The sequence below is a fragment of the Python bivittatus genome, unplaced genomic scaffold (genome assembly GCF_059951505.1).
Source record: "Python bivittatus isolate LINGU-HERP-01145 unplaced genomic scaffold, Pbiv_v1 ctg000030_np1212, whole genome shotgun sequence".
In the NCBI taxonomy this organism is placed as follows: Eukaryota; Metazoa; Chordata; class Lepidosauria; order Squamata; family Pythonidae; genus Python; species Python bivittatus.
Window position 1 is genome coordinate 7,007,639 of NW_028277031.1, and position 19,352 is coordinate 7,026,990.

The window sequence follows — 19,352 nt, forward strand, 5'->3', positions numbered from 1 at the left end:
AGCCATCCCTAATCCTGGTCTTCAGCTCAGCTGGCAATTTGGGAATATTCCTCTGTCACCCTCTCCAGCTCCCTGCAGGAAACTTGGGCACACTAACTAAACTTTTGCAGGAAACTTGGGTGCACTAGAATTCTCAACAATTGCTAGGCTGGGAGCTAAATGCCATATGCCTACAGCTGTGTTTTCCAACCTTGGCACCTGCCAGATCTGCAGATCGTTAACTCCCAGAATTCTCAGCAAAGACCTTGCTGGCTGGGGAATTGTGGGAGTTGAGTTCCTTCCACCCAGAGAGGGCCTAGGTTGGGGAAGGCTGACAAGGCAGACCAGCAGCTTCCAGGATCTTAGGCCTGACATCTCCTTTCAGTGAAGGCGCCAAGGGGGTTTCGCATCTCATACGGTGGCTCTGCCACGAAGCAGACCCCCCTCCCCAACCCTCCCTTTGGAGTAAATGAAAACAAGCGTTCTGGAAAAAAAAAACCAAACCAATTTTATTCAGTTGCAGTATACAAGATTAATCATTTTCAATCTCACCTCCCCCCCTTCCTTATTTCCTACAAAGGCTGCCTTTTCCCCAGCACCCCCCCCCTTCTCCCAAACACACAAAAATAAATTGCAGCTCTTTCTGCACGCAGAGACTGCTTTTTAAAATTTAAGTGCTGTCGGGTGGGGCTGATGCCCACCGTAAACAAAATCTCCCCAAATAGTCAAAGCCAAGGTAGACACACCCCTGGTGAGCAGCTCTGCTTGCAACCTCTTACCACCCGCCCGCCGCTCTTTGATCCTGCCCTGCCATGGCTTGCTTTTAAGTTCTACTTCTTAAAACACAAAGGAAAAGGGGGAGGGAGGGAGGGAAGCGGGAGGGGAAGAAATTGGGCAGAATTTCCACCACGTAACATTTCCCTGAGGCAAGAGGCTTTGTGAAGGTTTTTTTTTCTTCTTTTTAAATAGACAAAGGGGTTCTGCTCCAGCTATGGCACCAATACACGTAGCAACCAAAGCTTTCGGGGGAAGAGCAAAGGGGGAGGTTAAATGGCTCATGCAAGGCCCAAATTCTGCCAAGTGCCAAACACTCGTTCCTATGACTGATAAAGCAGCTCTTGAGAGGTAACTAACATATAGTAGGACTGAGCTCTGACAAAACAGAACCCCCCCTCCCCAAAACCCACGTACTTAAAAATGTCTGTGCTTCAAAACTGGCAACCTTAAAATGCAGTCTTTGGCTCTTCCGCTGCAACGTTTTAAAAAAAGAAATGATTGTGGCAAACAAGGCCAAAATTATCTTTTGCAAAAAAAAAAAAAAGGCAAAAGCAAAAGACTTAAACAATTCTGCACAGGTTAACCTAGAATCCTAAAGAACTTCCGTCCAAGAAAAGAACTGTTTCCTAAGCTGCGGGGTTCTCAAATGAAATAGAACTCGCTGTGACTTTTTAAAAGGGTTCAACTAATTTGTGAATCAAGTGCTTTCTCTGTTTCAGTGGAAGAATCAGCTAATTGGGGTAAAGATGGAAGAAGAGGGTGTGAGAAATAGTTTCTTCTGGCCACAGACAGACCTCAATTTGGGCTGTCAAGCTTTTAGTTTAGTTTTAGAGTTTGCAAGAAAAGACTGCGACTCAGGCTGAAGAATAGCAACTAGCTATTAGTTTAACGTGCCTTGTACGGAGCACTCAAGCAGCTTTTTGTTCCATAAAAACGGGATAACTGGTGTTTGAGCTGTCATCTTACTCCTCTCCTCTTCTAAGGCATTTTTTTCCCAGAACATGCAGCACATTGGAGTGTCAAACAGCTACAAGCCAAGCCAAGAATCTGGGTCATTAGCTTTATTTCAAATTAACCTCCAGACCAGTTGCTGCATCAAAATAAGGAGGATCTGCCCCAAACCTTTAGGACAGCACCAAAGCAGAACCAATCCAGAGCAACTGGTTGGCTTTCAAAGGGTCTGCAGCCAGGCAAAATGGGTTGCAACTAAGCAGCTTAAGAAAGAAGGAAAAGAATCTACTCAGGAAATTACTTAGGTCCTGAAGTAAAATCGAGTCTCCGCATCTCCCATTCAGAGCGTAAGAAAGGCTCTCCCAGCTGTTCCAGGCACAAACAGGCAACTCCAGGTGCCTCCACATCAGATCACTGAATGCATAAAATGGGTGATGCGCCTTCGGCCAATGCAGCAAAGGAGGAAGCTCCCGCCTTGACTCTATTTGCAAAACACTTAGAGAGCTCTTGGCAGACAGCCGACAGCTTTCAGGGAAATGCCCATCACCAGTACCGATGGGCACTCACCAGAAAGCACAGTTAAGCGGGGATAATGATGTGCAACCTCTCCCTCCCCGCCCCCCAAGTTTCCATTAAATAAATCCCAATGCATCTTAAATAACAGATAAGGATGTTTAAAAAAGGAGAACATTAAAAAGCTCTGGAGAGCTCACACCAAAAAGAGCTTGGAATAGTTTGCATTCTTGCTCCACCATAAAAAGGCACTGAAATTACAGCTTCGTTATACACAATGACACGTGGGGAAAAGGGCTTAGTCCAATCCAATGTGTTCAGTGGCAGAGTGGAGAGAAGGGGAGAACTGAGCCTGTAGAGGAAAGAAAGAGGCAGGGAAACAGAACAAAAAGAGCCCAAATTGCATTCAAGGTTCATGAGTGCATCTTGAGGCCTCTCAAGTCTTGGCTTTCCTTCCAAGAGGACCTCTGAGCTGCCAAGAGAAAGAAAGATCTTCTGGGGAAGGATCAGCAAAGCTTTATTAAAGGTGCCATCAGGGAGGAGAAACACACCCCACAGATTCACTCTCGGCTGAGCTTAAAATTAGCCAGTATATCCACAAGCAGAAACAAGGGCCTTTACAGAATCCCCTGCAGAATTAAGGAGGCACCTGGCAGGAACACAAGGACTTGGCGTCTAGAGATCCGTGCGCATCTCTTCTCTCCTCCCCCTGACCTGGACCCTGGAGCAACTGAAGTGAGAGCAGCTCCCAGAGTCGGGCCTGCTAAGTGCTTCCTTTCTCAGCATAAGGCTCAGAGCCCCATGGAAAGAATCTGGTCCAAACTGGGGGGAAACCTACAGATCAATTCCACTGAAGAAGGAATAGCAAGTAAGCAATGGGAGGGCTCCACTGCTTAATTTTGCAGGCTTTTTCCAGGGTTGGTTGTGTTCTCTTTTTCAGAACTGTCACAATTTCCGTGGCTGCGCATTGGACCCTTTACCATGTAGCTGAGAACTATCTGAAAGAGACACAAAACGAAGGGTCATTAATATACATAACAGTGAAGCTCCAAAGGCTGAGTTATTAAAGATATTCAATCACTGTTTCAACTTCTTTCAAGAACACAGATGCGCAGGGCAGGAGGAGTTATTACACCCAGCCAAAAAATTCTGCAATGGGGAAAAAATAATATCTATGAACAGAATCAAGGTATACAAATCGCTTTGCCTTAGCCTAGACATCCTCTACTACGTTATTAGATTGAAAAACACATTTGAGCATGTGGCTGATACCAGCTAGAGGCAGGAGGGCAGTAAGGGAGAGATTATCTATGTATAAACTCCCACACTGTGGCAGAATAGACTGCATGGGAAGTTCAGGCAGAAGAGTTGATTGGCTGATTGATTGGTTGAATACACTGCTAGGCTGTCCAACCCCAGAACAATTGTGGATGGCTTCATGAGTTAAAAGAAACAACTTTATATAAAAACAGCCAATGTCCAAAGGATAACATAATTGATCACATTACATCAAATTCAAAAGGAGCCCAATTGCCTCCTTAACCCAAGGCCTATGGTTCTTTCCTGTACAATCATCATCATCATCATCATCATCATCATCATCATCATCATCATCATCAAAGACGACTTTCCCACAAATAAAAAACTAATACAACCAATCCTGATTGCCATTTCATGTTTTGCAAGGAAAATTTTACATTGCAAAAGTTGTTTTAGCAAACAAAAAGCAAGCATCCCAGAGACTTGCACACCTCAAATATCAGAAAATATTATTTTCCCCCCCTACCTTAGCCCCCAGAGCTTCTCATCCATTTCAATGACAGCTGAATAAAACCATAAAGACCAGGACTCAGGGAACGAAGAGGTCTTTAAAGACACTACTGAATTCATCAACATAAAGGATTTTTTTGAGGTTAGGGTATGTTCAAATAAAGGCAACATGAATTGCCCTCTTTAGACCCATTTTAAACAGTATTTTACATACTATGTTTTTATTTATGACATATCTACTCTGTCTTCCTAAGTCAGACACCTGAAACCACTACAGTCCAGCCATACAGCAGTTGCTATGCATGCCGACATTCCCAGATTCAATCCCTGCCTGAAATTTTGCAAGACAATTTTGCAGTTGCTGCAGACAATACTGAGCCAAACAAAACCAGCTGACCGACCTGATATAAACTAGTTTCTTATGCTTCTAAAACAGTCAAAAGTAACCCAAATAGCTAAAAACAAAGCGCAACGTTACGTTTAATAACAGAAAGAGATCAACACCCGTAACTCCATCTGCAACTGCAGCAAAGTATTACAGCTGTTACAGCAAGCATACAATAAGCAAAAAGCAATAAAAGTTAAAACAGGACATAAACTAACAGCAATAAAAGCAATCAAGTTGCCATGGCAGCATGAGCCCTTCTCTAAAGGCTTCTCTAAAATCCCAAAACACATGGATGCCCAGATAATTTCTGCAATTGACTCTTAAGTGTTGACTGTGGAATCCTTGTATTTGAAAGAAACCACCTGTCCAGCTGGGAGCAACTCTGGTTTCTTTCAAAACCAAAGCAGGATAGCTGACTTACGATAACCAGCCCTGAGGATATGCCACAGAGGCAGTAATCAAGCCAGGACTTTAATTATGTTAATTAATCCACCCTCTTGTGTCACAGAGAGAGAAAGAGATCCAGTATTGGGATGGGATAATGTGGAATTTGCATGGAGAAGCTCAGCTTCCAAAAGAAATAGATGATACCGATGGGATCCAGGCCGGCTGCTATAGGGCAAATCTACCCTGGGTTTGAAGGCTTCATAAATCGTGAAGTGCATGGCAAAGCTGGCAGCTGTCCTGCTATCAGGAGGTGCCCGCTGAATGACTAAGAAGCATACAAAACAAACAAGAGCAACAGAGGAGTTACCTGGCAAACTGTGGGATAAATGGGCAGGCGGCGCAGAGTGTGGGAGAGGCGCTGCCTGATGGAGGCTGGAGGACAATCCAGCCAGAAGACCTAGAAAGGAGAGGGGAACGGAGGAGGAGGAGGAGGAGGAGGAGGAGGGAGGAGAAACAAATGTACATTGAAGACAAATGAGTAGAAGATGGTCTACAGATGGATTCAGGTGAAAAATGACCCCCACCCTCCCCGCTCCAACTTTTGCCAAAAACTTTCCAGCAAACTCCTTTATCTCATATCTGACAGGCTTCTGAGCAAGTTCACTGGTAAAGATGCAAAACGTTTGGCTGACGCGCCATGAAAGAGGCTGGCCAGTGGCTGCACGCATAAACCAGAAGCTCCGAAAGGTGACGTACCTGAAGGGGCGCAGGGCATTTGATGGGGTAAAATCCCAGCAACAGCTCCCTTCACACAGGTCACGTCATCACTTGAAAGTGCGGTTCTCAAGGAATGAGCTAGCAGGGGCAGCTTGAACTGTCTCCCTGCCAGAGCCAAAACATTAATTCTCCGCTCCCATCTCACATCTTTACTTCAAATACTTACACCGCTACACATTTCAGCTATAGCGCCCAGCAACAATAAAGTACAGCAAACAGAACTATTGCAATAAAATATGGCAAAAGCATAGCCAGAAGAGAGTAACAGCAACCAGGTAACACAGCAGAATGATGTTCAAGGTCAGGTAATCCCTGAACAGAAAGAACAGTGGTTTCTACTGCACACAGAAAGCCCTCAAGCCAACACCAACAGCACAGAAAAGAAGGGAGAGTTTCAGCATGATGTCTCCAGTTTGGGGAACCTTTTATCCCTGGTGGTCTGCGTCTTGTTTTAGGGGTGTGGGTCACCAACAAATATCTCAAGGACACGGTTACATTCATAGGGGGAGGTTATCCTTCCAGAAACATGGGGGCGGGGGTGGTGTTTGCTGGTCAAAGAGAGCTCTTCTGATTTGGATAAGACACAGCCAAGCGTCCAGTGGAGCTCTTTAAGCACGGGCAAAATAGATCTGGTGCTAACTTGCACCAGCTGGAAAGCATTGTGACTCCAAGCCATCTGAAATTTTTGAACAGTTTTTGAGGCACCTCTGGGAAAAGCACCTTATAGTCGCCTAACCCAATGGTGAATAATGGGGGTAGATCTTCGCTGTAATGCACCCTGTGCTAGGGGATGTGCCACGCAAGGACTTCCCTTGATCTCAGACCCTTTCCATGCTGTGTAAATGGATGAAAGGAAGGGAAAAGGACACCAAGGAGATCGTGTATGTGAGAAGTATTCCAGAACTGATCGTCCCAACCGAAGGACAGCATTTAAAGAGGATGGGATCCAGGCCCAGAATTTTTGAAATGCAAAAGCCGAGCAAGAACAGTGGCAATGACAGACATATATGAGGGAGACAGGAAGAGATCTTCACAACTCATTCTAGGACAAGTTTGCCAAGATGAGTTTTTAAGATCCCTTTGGGCAAGAACAGATGTGCACGTCACCACACGGGGAAACAGTTATCTGCAGCAGTGCTTACAGGCTGCCCCCAGCATATGAGCCCCCTCCCCCAATCAGCACTTACTATGGCCAACACCATGATGGAATGTTCCTGGGGCTGGTCCTGTGACTATCACATCCTTTGACACCCCAGCCTTGGAGGAAGATTCAGAGCTGTAGGAAATCACGTGAAGAGGGAAGGAATGGATCGGTGATATAATCCCCAGTGGAGTAGAGCTTAGTGCAGTAGGCAGCTTTGGGTTGTTGGACTTGTAGGAAGGAGACAGGACATTCAAGGAAGACGAACTGGTCAGCAGTACTGCTCCACCGGTTCCTTTCTGGGAGATGGGGATAGATGGGGGTGGGTGGGTGGGTGGGGAGAACACCAGTCAGAGCAGAAGAGCAATGGTCCACTTCCTCCAATGTCAGCCCCCGTGGGCTTATTATCTTACCAAGAAGAAGTCTTTGCCTTCTCCTGCTTCCAAAAATTATAGAGCAATTGACAATCACTAGTTAAAATAAACTTTGGCACTTGCAAAAAGGTTTCTCATACTAACAGAAGTACTTTGCTTAGAGCTGCTAATCCTTAGATTTCCTCTAGGGATAATACCTTTTGAAGTATTCAAAACAATCTCTGTATAGAAGGCTTGTGATAACAGGGTTTTTTTAGGACACAAAAACCCTCAGCTTTGCAACTTATTTAAATTGTGTCAGCTAAGTACTGTTCACATACCTGTGTGCACATACACCTTATTTTGCATGCTTTAATCTGGATTTGCAATCACAAAAATAAATTGCTTGCAAGGCCTCACGTTCTGGGTTCTACTACTACTCCCACGAAGTTGTGTTTCTCATGAAGGATCTTGTGTCTCTGCAACCATCAGGGCTAAAAATTTGCTTCTCAGAACATACAGAGGACACTGGATTTCCTCAAAGCTGATTTCCTGCATCCAATCCATTCACACTGACTTAGCTTGGTAATAAAAGAGGCAGGAGACCTTGTGAAAGAGCCACCAAAATTAAGAAGGAAAGGGATACAGTAGCTCAACACGCAAGGTTTTCTTCCATTTTTAATGCATGCAATCTATGTCACCATGATTATATGAATCTGCCATTTATAGACAGCACTGATGGACAGAGAGGGGGGAATTATCCATTAATACAAGGGTCAACATACTGCCCGTGGACTCTCCAAACTAAATAAAATGGGGTGGGGGAGGTGTTTTAAAAAACAACTGGCCAGAAATTTGCAAGGTCACAAAGCCAGCATTCTGGCAGGAGGTCTCATAAGCTTTCTGAGTTCAAGGAGATTTGGCCAAAACTCATCCACTCTATCCTGCAAGATTTAGCTTAAAAAAAAGAAAGAAAAAAAAAAAGAAAGGGGTAGGTAGACCAAAAGTGCACAATGATATCTGCAAACTGAAACAGTTGCACCTTATCTGGATGGCAGAGCACATACTTTGTACTCTGAAAGTCCCTGATCCAACTCCTGGCCATTCTTAGAAGCCACTTACCGGCCCAGAGGTAGAGGACGTGGAGCTGCTAATTACAGCAGGCTTCAGGGAAGATGTTAGCAACTTGGCCACTCCTTGTGTTCCTCCACTTGAGCTGACATTTGGACCCCCAGGCGGAGCTACCAAAGTCAGTTTTTGAGGGACTAGAGTCTTCTTCACCATGGAACTGGGTGATGAGCGACTGGGAGCCTGCCCAGAAGAAGGAACAGAGGCACCTGGCAGTATGTTGCTTGAAGGGGGACTCTGATTTGAGGAAATGCTGGATGATACACTTCCAGTAGAAGCCACGTGCCTCGACAGGGCCACAAAGGGCGACTTGAAAGATTGCCCTGAGGAGCTAGAGCTGCTTGGATGCTTCCCAGTGTAACTTAGAGATACAGAAGAACTGGGGGTCTTGGGAGAGATGGTTGAAGAGGAAGAAGAGTGGAAGCTGGGTGCCTTGGCAGGGGTCTTGACTTGTGGCTGGAGGAGAGGGCGCTGAGGCAGCGGTGAGACAATCTTGGGATTCTGTAACTTGACAAAAGGAGGGGAAGGAGGGAAGCTTTTCTGCTGTTGAGTAACCAGAGGAAACACTTTTACCTGGGGAGTCTGCACTGGGGTTGAGGTCTGAGGACCCTGCAGTGCACGTGGTAGGCTGTGATGCTTCGGCTTGACCTGGTGGGCATCCAGGTGTTTGGAAGGGGGAGTCTGGCAGGAGAGTTCTTTGTAACTAGAGCCCTCAACTTTTTTGTCTTGAGGAGACTGGCCTAGTGCCAAAGCCTGTTCAGCCAAGAAGTTGAGTGGAGACTGCAGAGAGCCTCCAGCAGCTGAATGAGCAGGGGAGGGATTTGATTTGGGAAAGATTCTCTTCTCTTCCAATGTTGTCTGAGTTGAGGGCTTCTCTAGAGGTGTCTTCAGAGCTGGAGACAGTGTGAAGTCAGGGCTTCCTCCTGTTCGGCTGTTTAGCACAGCCAATTCCTTGGAGACAGCTTCCAAAGATGAAGTGGTGTGATGGATCAAGTCCTCATCTAGAGAATCATCCATGCTGAAAGGAGGAGCAGCCATGCTGCTGGGGACTGGAGTTGAACTCATAGCCAAAAGCTCCCTAGTTTGAGGGCTGAGGCCAACGACAACTCCCTGTGACTCTGGAGAAAGAGAAACTGCACCGCTTGAGTGGATCAATGGGACAGGAAGGGAAATCTTCTTCTCCAGTTTACCCAAAGGATCCTAAAAAAGCACAACAGTTCTGTGAGAAATGTCCTTTCAAAGGTTAATCCACTTGTCAAACAGTTTTATGTTATTCTTTTTTGAGATCTGTTCACTGCTCTGATAGATCTCAGAAATACATTATAGAAATGCACAATACATTTAATATTATTCAGCCTTGTTCTCCTTTGTTATCACACCCACCACTACTGTCTTGTTGGTTATTAGACTGCAAAATACTTGGGGCACAGGCATCATACAATTCTGGAAAGCAAAACTAGGAAAGTCACACACACACAAATAATAGAAGCTAGTCTGAAGGCCCCTTTTAATACAAACCCAGGCACAGCTTTGTCATCATTGCATCCCTCTGTGATGTTCTCAGGACTGAGTACCATTTGAAAGTCTTGATCAAACCACTCACCTTTCCCTTCACCTTTGGAGGTGCCATCACTTTTTTCTTTGTTCTGAGGGAGACATAGCCAGAGAGAAGTTTATTTCCAGGAGAATGAAATGCAGGATGATAAAACTTGCCAGGGTTGCTAACTAGAGGACCTTCTTGTGCTTAGGAGAGGCCATAAGCTGCTCAAACTGGAACGCAAATCCAAACACTAAGTAACCTTCTTTAAAGGATGATGCACGTATAAAATGGAATGCGTCCCTGCTGAGGGTCCCAAATTAAAGTTATTTGCCCCTCTAATCAAAAGCATTTTGAGTAGAAGAGCTGGGAAAAATCTGTACCTACGAGTTCTTAGAGAACAGGAGAGGGTTGAGTCTGACTCTCTATGACCATGAAAGATGTCAACAAGGGACTTTTGGCCCCATTATGTGGTACACAGGTACCTTCTGCTACTTAGTAGTGCAAGCATCTCCTCCTGATATGCTTGTAGTATGTTTGTAACATTATCTTACCTGTAATACAGTTTTAATTCTGACCCATTTTTTTTAAAGTCTGCACAAAAACACAGCCCTCACAGAATTTTAAGCAAGTGCGTGCCACACTGCTACATTTTGAATTACATTAAGCAGCAATTAAACTTGGTCAGCAGCGAGGGGACCCCATTTTCTGTACTGGCAATGGTAAGAAATAACTCACGGGACTGAAGTGAGATGACTGTGCACTCTTCTGCTCTCTTTGAACAATGTCCTGAAAAAAAAGGGAAGGCAGGACAAACTGAGCTAGAACTGGTTGCCAAAAAAGGCATGGGGGGGGATTGGAAATAACAGGAATAAGGCTTTCAAGGATAGGAGCTGAACCATTATGACAAAATATGGGAATCACATTTACTTTTAAACATGGTCAAGTGTCTGAAGCTTGCAGTTGTAAAACAAGCCATGAGAAAGACAGAAAGCATCTCTTATAGGTTACTGGGTCATCCTGAAAGTGATTTCTCCCTCCAACCTTGTTTTATCTAGCTAAATAAAACACCCATCCCATTCTGAGTGACAAAGAAGACACTGTGCCCCATTATACTGTCTTTATGAAGAAACAGAAGCAGTACAAGTTTCTGCTAGGACCCCTGTCAAACTACCTGATTAAGCCAAAGGCTTCCTGGCACTTTCAGGCCCTTATTTCTACTCAGTCCCAATTTACACAAGCAGTGCAAAGAACCACTTCTTCAGAAGTTCATTTCTACCATACCTCTCAAACCAAACAAGATTTGTATGGGCCTTTCATTCACGTTTATTTGCTCGTTTGTTTATGCAGAAGCTTCATTTCTTCAATAGCCAACTATAGCATCTTTAGTGTAAACAGAGCACTAGAATCTTTACTGCAAGCCAAATTCCAGATTTGACATTCATTATGAAAGCTTACAAAATTGTTTGCTTTTCATTCCTCCAACCGCTAATCTCAGCACGACTCCCTGTTGGACTAACCTCCACTACATCTAAAGTACTTCTGGACTGATCAGATGGAAAAGGAGGATCCCATGACTTCTCATCGCTCTTACCTGGCCTGCATCCAGCCCTTTGGCCAAAGAGGTTTAACTTCGGCATCTAGGAATGTTTTTACATAATCTTCCATTGACTGAGCTTTGTTCTTCTCCAGATCATACCCATCCAGTTTGATCTTCACACCTTGGCAGAGCAAATCCCTAAAAGAGGGAAAACATTTACTAGGTTTTCCAAACCTGCCTTCCAACCCTACGTACAGTGTCATTTAACTGAGCTTGAAAGGGTATTTTAAACAAGATCTCAACCTGTCAGTCCAGCTTTCGAATCTGCAATGTACTCATCTAAGACCTCAAATTCCACCTCAGTCCAAGCAGCAGTGACATCAACTCTATGGGATATGCTCCCCAGACTTCATTGCTCAATGTCTTGTAATACCTGATAGAGATCGGGCTAATAGTCTTGGAGTATTTGGCCAGACTTCTATAACTGTTGATGAGGTGTATCCGCTCTTTCCTTTTCTCAGTGTGTTAGCCAGGCTCTGCTTGACCATTTCATCATCGCTTGTTTCATTTCCTATTGAATCTTTTCCCAAAATGTGGCCTTTCAGGAGTTGCTTGTATGCTACATACAGTATTTTTCTATGCAAGTCACCAACTATACTACAAGTTCGCTTTACACAATATTATATACATTAGCAGGCATGTTTTTCTGAAGCTTAACAGAAACCAGTTAAAAATTGTACTGTACACCATCTTCAGTAATAAATATCCTAGTAAGTCTCTTGCTTTGAAATTGGACCTATTAAAGATCACTGCACCAAATGACCTGCAAGACCTTTAAACCAGATTACCAACTGTGAGAACGGTGATTTCCAGGAAAGTAAAGGCGCACACACATTCCTGGGGGAGGGTGACTGTGTTCCCCCCAAACCCAGAAGAGGGTTCTATAATCCAGCCTGTTTTTCAGCCAACCTGATTTCATCATTCCACTGAAACTTCTTCCGGGGTCCCATGATCCTCTTCCCTCCTTTATCATCGTCTTCCTCATCCTCTGAACAAATCCGATCTCTTTGCTCCTTATCCTTTTCCTCTTCCAGCATCCTGAGAGAAGGAAAATGGTGACATACCCACTAGGCCCTCTTCCAAAATATTCTGCCTGCCTATGATCAGCCCACCAGAATACACCCCAAGAGCGGCAAGTGAGCAGAGTGTTCTCAGCAGTTATGCTTCTAGACTTGACGGCTTACCAAGCCTGGAGTATCTATGGAAAACTGCAGAGAAGGGTGACTGCAGAGATAACAAAAACAAATGAAACACATACTTGGCAAACTTGGCCTGGGTGTGTGCTTGGCATTCTTCCTGGTATTTGGCCATCTGTTCAGGCATTGCTCTGCCAATGGCCTCCTTCAGCTTCTGAAGTGGCTCCTTCAGCCGACCCCCCTAAGAAAGCACAAAGAGTTAAGGATCTGTCTTGTATTTGCCCCGTTCAGCTGCGCCCACAGTCAGGCAGTGGTTTTATTTAAAGATGGGGGAAAGCACAAATGTTGTATACTCAAAAGGGCTATCGGACACATAAAAGCCTCCTTGTTAAATGAGCTCCAGGCATCTTTCTCAGGAATCAAGAGGCCGTGTTTAGATATTGCTCAAATGTCATGGAACCTTCTTCCTAAAGGCTCAGCTTTCTCTTCATGACATTTCCAGAGGGGCAGTAAAAGGCTGTTACTCTTCCTGCAGCTACCGAGTTCACTTTAGTCTCCTCCCACCCCTTATAATCTGGAACACGTTTAGGTGGTGGGTGGCACTGGCCTGCATGCTTTTAAGATTCTTTCCGTTTTGAGTGACAAATTACCTCAGCCTAGTGACAAAGTGGCATAAAAGTGCTGCAAATAAACGCAGCTTCCTTTCCTCTGCCAGGAATACCTCTCCCAAGGTCAAGGAAAAGGAGGCTGGGTTGGTCTCGAGCCCCTTTGGGGCGACATCTACATAATGGGACCACATTTTCACTCTTGTTCCAAGCACTCTTTCCTCATCCAGCAAACTGTAAGGGACAGCCCAGACTGCTCCTGCCAGAAGTCTGACGTGACCAATTGCCAAGTGTTTTCCGCTCATCCCCTGTGCAATGGCTCATTTGCCAGTGGCTCTGCCTCCCCTAATCACTCACCTGTTCATACAGGTAAAGTCGACGGGCCCGCTTAACCAGAGTATCTTTGTTGCAAGGCAAGAAGGAGGCCAGATATTCATAGACCACTGATCGCATTTGGCTGTTCAGCTCCCGGGTTTGCAGCTCTATACTGAGGGCAGAACAGGAAGGACAATTCAGCTCTGGTTCAGTCATGCTTCCCTAAGTGCCACCTAATACATACAAATGCCGTCTCATTAAAACAGCGCCAGCTAAACTCCGAAACCAATGGAACAAGGCTTTTACACCCCTCCCAAATAATATTGAAGAGCATTTCACTGTTACGCTCAAAATATAATTTCCCGTGCAACTAAAAGATTACCCAGATAACAGTGCCACTGGAAAAGTCCCCTCCCTTGTTTCCCATCATCCAATGGGGCTGTTAATTTCCCCAAATTGTTCTGCTTCTAGGATCACCTTGTCAGTAATGGCCCAAAGATCCTTCCTTCCTTTCAGGTAATGCCATGTACTTGCTTGCAATGCAGGAACCATTCTCAAACTAACTGCTGATCCAAAATATCAGCATACGTTTGGAAAGCATACTCCTGGCTGCCTGCTGACAACCTGGCACGCCTTGCACCCAACGTGAGAAATGGCAGTCAGGATAGCCAGTCGCTGGTCAGCTATAAGCATTCACAGTATTCCTGCCCTGTTTCATTTGGGGGATCGCTACATACTTAGAATCAGACGATGTCTCTGTTTCTCTCCTCCCTGGACCTCCCAGCCTGTTTCACCCAGACACTGGTAAAGGGAATGTCCCAAAAATCAATTGTGACAGGGTGATGTTTATTCACCACACTGCAGCTTGTTGTGAGCACAGACAGTACCAATCTGCATGTTGTGGAGAACATCTCTAGGACACTATTCCTAGGAAGCCTCTTCTCTCTTGCTTTTCTTGGTGCTTACAAGGCCTGGCTTCTACAACCAGGAAGGGGGCTTACTCCAGTAAGATGCTATTCATGTCCTGGTTGAAGAACTTGTGTTTGCCTTCTCTCTCTGCAGCTCTGGCAGCCTAATTCAGAAACAGATAACACAGAATGGTTAGAAGCCAACAGTGATACCAGGGGAGAGGGGGAGGAGGAGGAGCCTGAACATTAAAAAAAAAAAGAGAAAGAAAAAGGACAAAGGTAAAAAAAAAACATGGATTAAAAGACAGAAAGACCAAAGCCCCAATAAAACAAACCTGTGCTGGATCAGACCAAAACTCTCACAAATCCAGGATGGTGTAAATCCTAAATCAGTATATACAGAAAGCACTGGATCAGGAAAAAGCTATTCTAATCCAATGCCCTTTTTCCAAAAATGGCCACTAGAATTATTCAAGCGAGATCAGCAAGCTAGGCAAAAGATTTCCCTGTCACCACCTCTCCAATACACTTTATCATGAGGAATACTGGATTTTACTCACAGAATTCCTATTTATTATCATGATCAAGATATTCAGGACCCTCCACATGAGTGGCAGTTAAATCTACTAGTAATACATTCCTCTGACTTAAATATCTTTATGAAGTACTGCCAATGATTCTACTGTGGCTTTGTAACACATAATTTCTTCTTTTCATCTTCTTCTCTGGAACCACATTGCAAACAATTCTGCTCCTTCTCACTCAAAATGGCATCCTAGATGCCACACGTCCAGCAGGAATGCTATTAATAACACAGTGTCTATATTGCCTTGCAATAATTAAGTCAAACTACACAGTATGAAAATATACCTGAGACCCCCTGAGCTCCCAGCTCAGCTAACTCTAGAGCTACCAGCTGCTATTCATTTATTGCAGGATTTCTTACAGACTCTAATGACCTTCTGTCCTCAGGTATGAACACTGATGTTTTATCAACATTAAGAGTCCTTTCTTTTTAAGTAAATCCTTAACAGCAATTTTTAAAAGGTGCTTTGATTCCTCTGTAGTGGGAAACAGTGAGACAGGTAAATTCTGTACTAAGGAAACAGAGTATAAGCAGCTGCAGACATTGGTGAACTATTCATAGGGAAAGCTGTAACCCTTCAGATGCTGTTAAAGTACAACTTCCAGCATCTCTCACCATTAGCCACATGGGCTGGGACTACAGGAACTGCCACACATCAATAGTGAGAGTACCCATTTTCCCAGTCCCTTATGCAAACCAAGTTACAACATTCTACCCACTCTGACATGATCAAGAGAATAAGTCTAGGATAGGGCTACAGGGAAGGTGGAACTCATATACCTGGGATCAAAAGGAGATGTAGCCTTATCCTAACAGATTTTCAACTACTTTATTTACTAACCTAGTTAAGCAACATAGAAACATTCAAGAGCAGGAAAGCAACATCTGCTTTGCTTATTAAAATCCTTATAAGCAGATGGTACCTTATGAACAATACTGGCAATCTTACAGGAAAGTCAATTGCTAATAACTAACCCTGAAGTGATTCCTGTGGGCTATATTTGTCAAGCACCCTTAAAACCAACATCCATTGTTCAGTCTCAGCAAGCAAATGGATAAACCAAAATTCAACCTGATGCTTCCATACATTCTGGGCTAACCCTCTTATAATGGTCAACCAGCAAATATCAGGTTGGGGAATGTTGAGATAAACAGCGCTGAAACCTGCTAAACTTTTAACTCCTTACACTCCCGTGTTTAAATACCACCTCATTTGAAAAACCACAGGAGCACTCCCACACTGGATTATATGACTCTCAAAAGAGTATCAGGCAGGGAAGGAGCATACTTTCAATACACCCTTCATTTCAATCTCCTAGGCTCCTTGGGATCTTAGGGAAATCCAAACAAAGAGTTCAAGATGGCCCCAACATCATTTGAGACAATCTGTGAAGGGTAGCCGTATTTTATCACGGTGGCCTATTTCCACAAACAATCCCTACACAATGGCTCCCCGCACAAGAACCACTTCAAAAGAGAGCCATCATCTGTCTGATTTGCCACTGGCTGGGAGAGGCCAGGAACTCAATGATTGGGCCCCAGTTTCTATCCTGGGCATCTCCAAGGAACAATGGAAAATATTCCTATCTGAAACTAGAGAGCTGTTGTCAATCTCTGCAGAACAACTGAGTTAGCTATACCATCAATATATGCCCACTGCCTATTCAGGAGGATCCCTGACATTCTTGTGGTACCCATTCCTCGATATATGGGCAACTGGACATGCAATACCTGAGTGAGCTCCTCAACGCGCTTCATCAGTGGTTCTGGAAGTCCATCAGGAAGGGAGAGAGGCTGCTTGAGGTCCGGTTCCAGGCCTGCCCCTAGGGGATCACTCCCATTTTCCATTTCAAGGAAAGGGCTTTCCTCTGGAGATTCGCTCAGAAGCTGTTCCAGGTCAAGGTCAGTCAGGGAGTCCATGGCTGTGGCTGCCTGAAGCAGTTCATTGTCACTAGTGTGGCCAAAGAGAGAGAGGAGAGGATCGGACACAGTCTCTGCTTCCCGCTGAGCTGGGGTTTCAGCCAGAGAGGGAATGTTAAGCTTGGGTTCATCGTCCCTCTGCTTCTTAGCATCCTTTTCCTTCTGAAATTTCTTCAGCATCTCCTTGACACTCAGGGCCCCTGAGTATTTCTTCTTCTTCTTCTCTTTGCTGGCATTCAGGGCTGTGAAACTGTAAGAGAGGCATGGTAATACACCACAGAGAACGGAGTACACAGCACAGACAAAGGTACCAATCATATGAAGACTAATAGCAGCCTGATGCTCTCCCATCATTGCCACTGCAACTCCCATCATTGCCCAGCAAGATGGCCAGAAATAGTGAGATTAGAGAGAAAAGAGCTCTGCTATCTATGCATGACATGCCTATGCATTTTGAAGCCCCCTCATGCACAATTATGTAAAATTAATACAATTTTAATTATGTAAAATAATACATTGCCTTTATTTTGCTCACTCTCCCAACTTTCATGGAAAGAAAAGAACTGATTATTGTAGAGTGGATTGATTCCATTGTCACAAATGGATGATTAGAAAAAGGCTTGGAACTTGGATCCCACAATTCAGCTTGAAAAATGGATCTCTCTTAAATCTGAATGTTCTTCCAACGAAGTTGAATCCTCTGCAGTGAGATGGTCGAGACAATCATTTTAAGTTCAAAAGCCACATTAATATCAGAGAGATACTTACCCAGTTTTAGGAAATTTAGATTTTTTAGATTTCTTCTCTTTCTCGTAATTGTCATCTTTCTTCTTCTTCTTCACCTTCTCACCTCCCTCTTTCAATTTCCGTTTCTGTGAATTAAAAAATTATCATCATAAACTGTTTCCTTAAAGAGAAATGGGTTTGTGCCTGGAGGCTTATGAAACTCAGAACAAGAAAAAAAAGACAGCACACAAGGCCATTCGTTTATATCAGACTTCTTCTGCCTGTACTTGGACCACGGCTCCATCATTATCAACCCATCTGGCCAATCAATGATCACGGTGGATGGGAGAGTCCAAAATATGCAGGAAGCACCAAGGGAGGAAAGGCTGATGTGGAGTTTGGTCACAAAGGAGCACTGGGGATCTGAATTTAAGGATCAGCTCAATCCCCAGCAGGATTGTGAAAAACACTTTCCCAAGGATCTTGCCTCCAAGCAATACCCTACATGGTAGAAAACGCAGAGGACAAGAAAAGGAAGAATCCCATCTCTTCCAGCACCCAAATCCGATGAAGGTGCATGCCCAATGGATTACTGGCCAGAAACAGGATACGCCTTGTCCTTTAAGGAGAAGAAAAAAAAATCTATCAGCCAGCTAAGAGCTGACGTGATCTTGGCCACTGTAATCTCCTAAATCAAGAGAGCACTCTGTGCTGTTTAGATTATGAGCAACTGTATGCAGAAATTGCTACAACCTGTTGGCTCCTTGTTTGTTCAGAGTCTGAATGAACTTTTGGACCTCTATGCTGTACTCTGCCTCTGTTTACTTTCACCTTTTTCACTGATTGTAGCACGGTGCCTGCCAGTTTTACAGGTCGACCTTAAACAGGCCTCTCACAATCTGGACTATGGGTGCAATCAACTTTGTGCATCCTTGGGAATTTCACTCACCATCCCTGGCTTCCTTCTACACAAATGAGCCTTGAAAGATATGCTTCATTTTTCACAGATGACATTCTTAGAAGTTTATACCTTGTCACATTCATCATCATCGGTTTAAAGAAAAACCTTTTATTCAGGAACTGAAGGTGGCATACGTAGTGCTCCATCCTATTTTTTCCCAGAACAACAACCCCATGAGGCAGGTTGGCTTGATAGACAGGGACTAAGCCAGTCACCTAATGAGCTGCCATGGCTGAGAATGGAAAGAGCCTGGGTCTCCCAGCTCTTAATCCAACATCTTAATCTACTTCACCGCAGCCCTCACGTTTCTTGTCTGATGCAAAGCCACAACAGACTGGGCCTGACTCACAGCAGCTGTTGAAGTAGCATGGGAAAATGCCCTAGAAGTGGCCTGGGATACACATTTGAAACATAATCATCTCTCAATTTCTTTGGCAAATCTAAAAGTTCAAGTCTCCCTTAGAAACTGATTTTATGGAATCTTAAGAGCCAACAGCAGAGAGCCTATTTATGGGACAGTGAGGGCCACAAAGTTCAGCTGGCACTATTGTAACATAGGCTAACTTAGGACAACGCCCTCTGAGTTTTTCAATTAAGGCAAGATGAGAAAAGCGACCTACTGCTTTCTCTGAGTCAGAAACACAATCAAAACTCATTAAAGGCCATTCTTCAAACAGAAGTACCCACAGCATGTTGATCACAGACCTTGGGAGACTTCTTCTTTTTCTCCTTGATAAAGTCATCCTCAGACTCTGAAGCCTGTCGGAACTGCAGAGTTCCAGAGTTGATGTAGAAGCCTCCATACTTGGTTGTTAGTGATGCTGGAACAAGCTCATCATACTGGAAAAAGTACACAGAAATGCTCAGTCAACCACCTTGTTGTACTCTTATTGA

At 44.3% G+C, this 19,352-nt stretch overlaps 1 protein-coding gene across 6 annotated transcripts in view; it reads right to left on the bottom strand.

The window, feature by feature from the left end:
- Positions 1-504: 504 nt before the first annotated feature.
- Positions 505-19,352, bottom strand: part of UBN1 (ubinuclein 1) — a 31,571-nt gene continuing 12,723 nt past the window's right edge. For 2 of the 6 annotated variants that reach the window (XM_088153074.1, XM_088153096.1), the window contains 14 exons: positions 19,164-19,298; positions 17,540-17,643; positions 16,583-17,021; positions 14,359-14,429; positions 13,400-13,529; positions 12,560-12,678; positions 12,211-12,339; positions 11,296-11,439; positions 10,440-10,490; positions 9,768-9,810; positions 8,159-9,364; positions 6,730-6,982; positions 5,522-5,647; positions 505-5,222 (listed from right to left, as the gene is read on the bottom strand). In XM_088153074.1, the coding sequence (XP_088009200.1) occupies positions 4,837-5,222; positions 5,522-5,647; positions 6,730-6,982; positions 8,159-9,364; positions 9,768-9,810; positions 10,440-10,490; positions 11,296-11,439; positions 12,211-12,339; positions 12,560-12,678; positions 13,400-13,529; positions 14,359-14,429; positions 16,583-17,021; positions 17,540-17,643; positions 19,164-19,298 (3,336 nt within the window). In that variant the 3' untranslated portion in view covers positions 505-4,836. The remainder of the gene's footprint in view (positions 5,223-5,521; positions 5,648-6,729; positions 6,983-8,158; positions 9,365-9,767; positions 9,811-10,439; positions 10,491-11,295; positions 11,440-12,210; positions 12,340-12,559; positions 12,679-13,399; positions 13,530-14,358; positions 14,430-16,582; positions 17,022-17,539; positions 17,644-19,163; positions 19,299-19,352) is intronic. The other 4 variants (XM_025171628.2, XM_007435926.3, XM_088153081.1 and 1 more) reach the window with 4 other exon arrangements.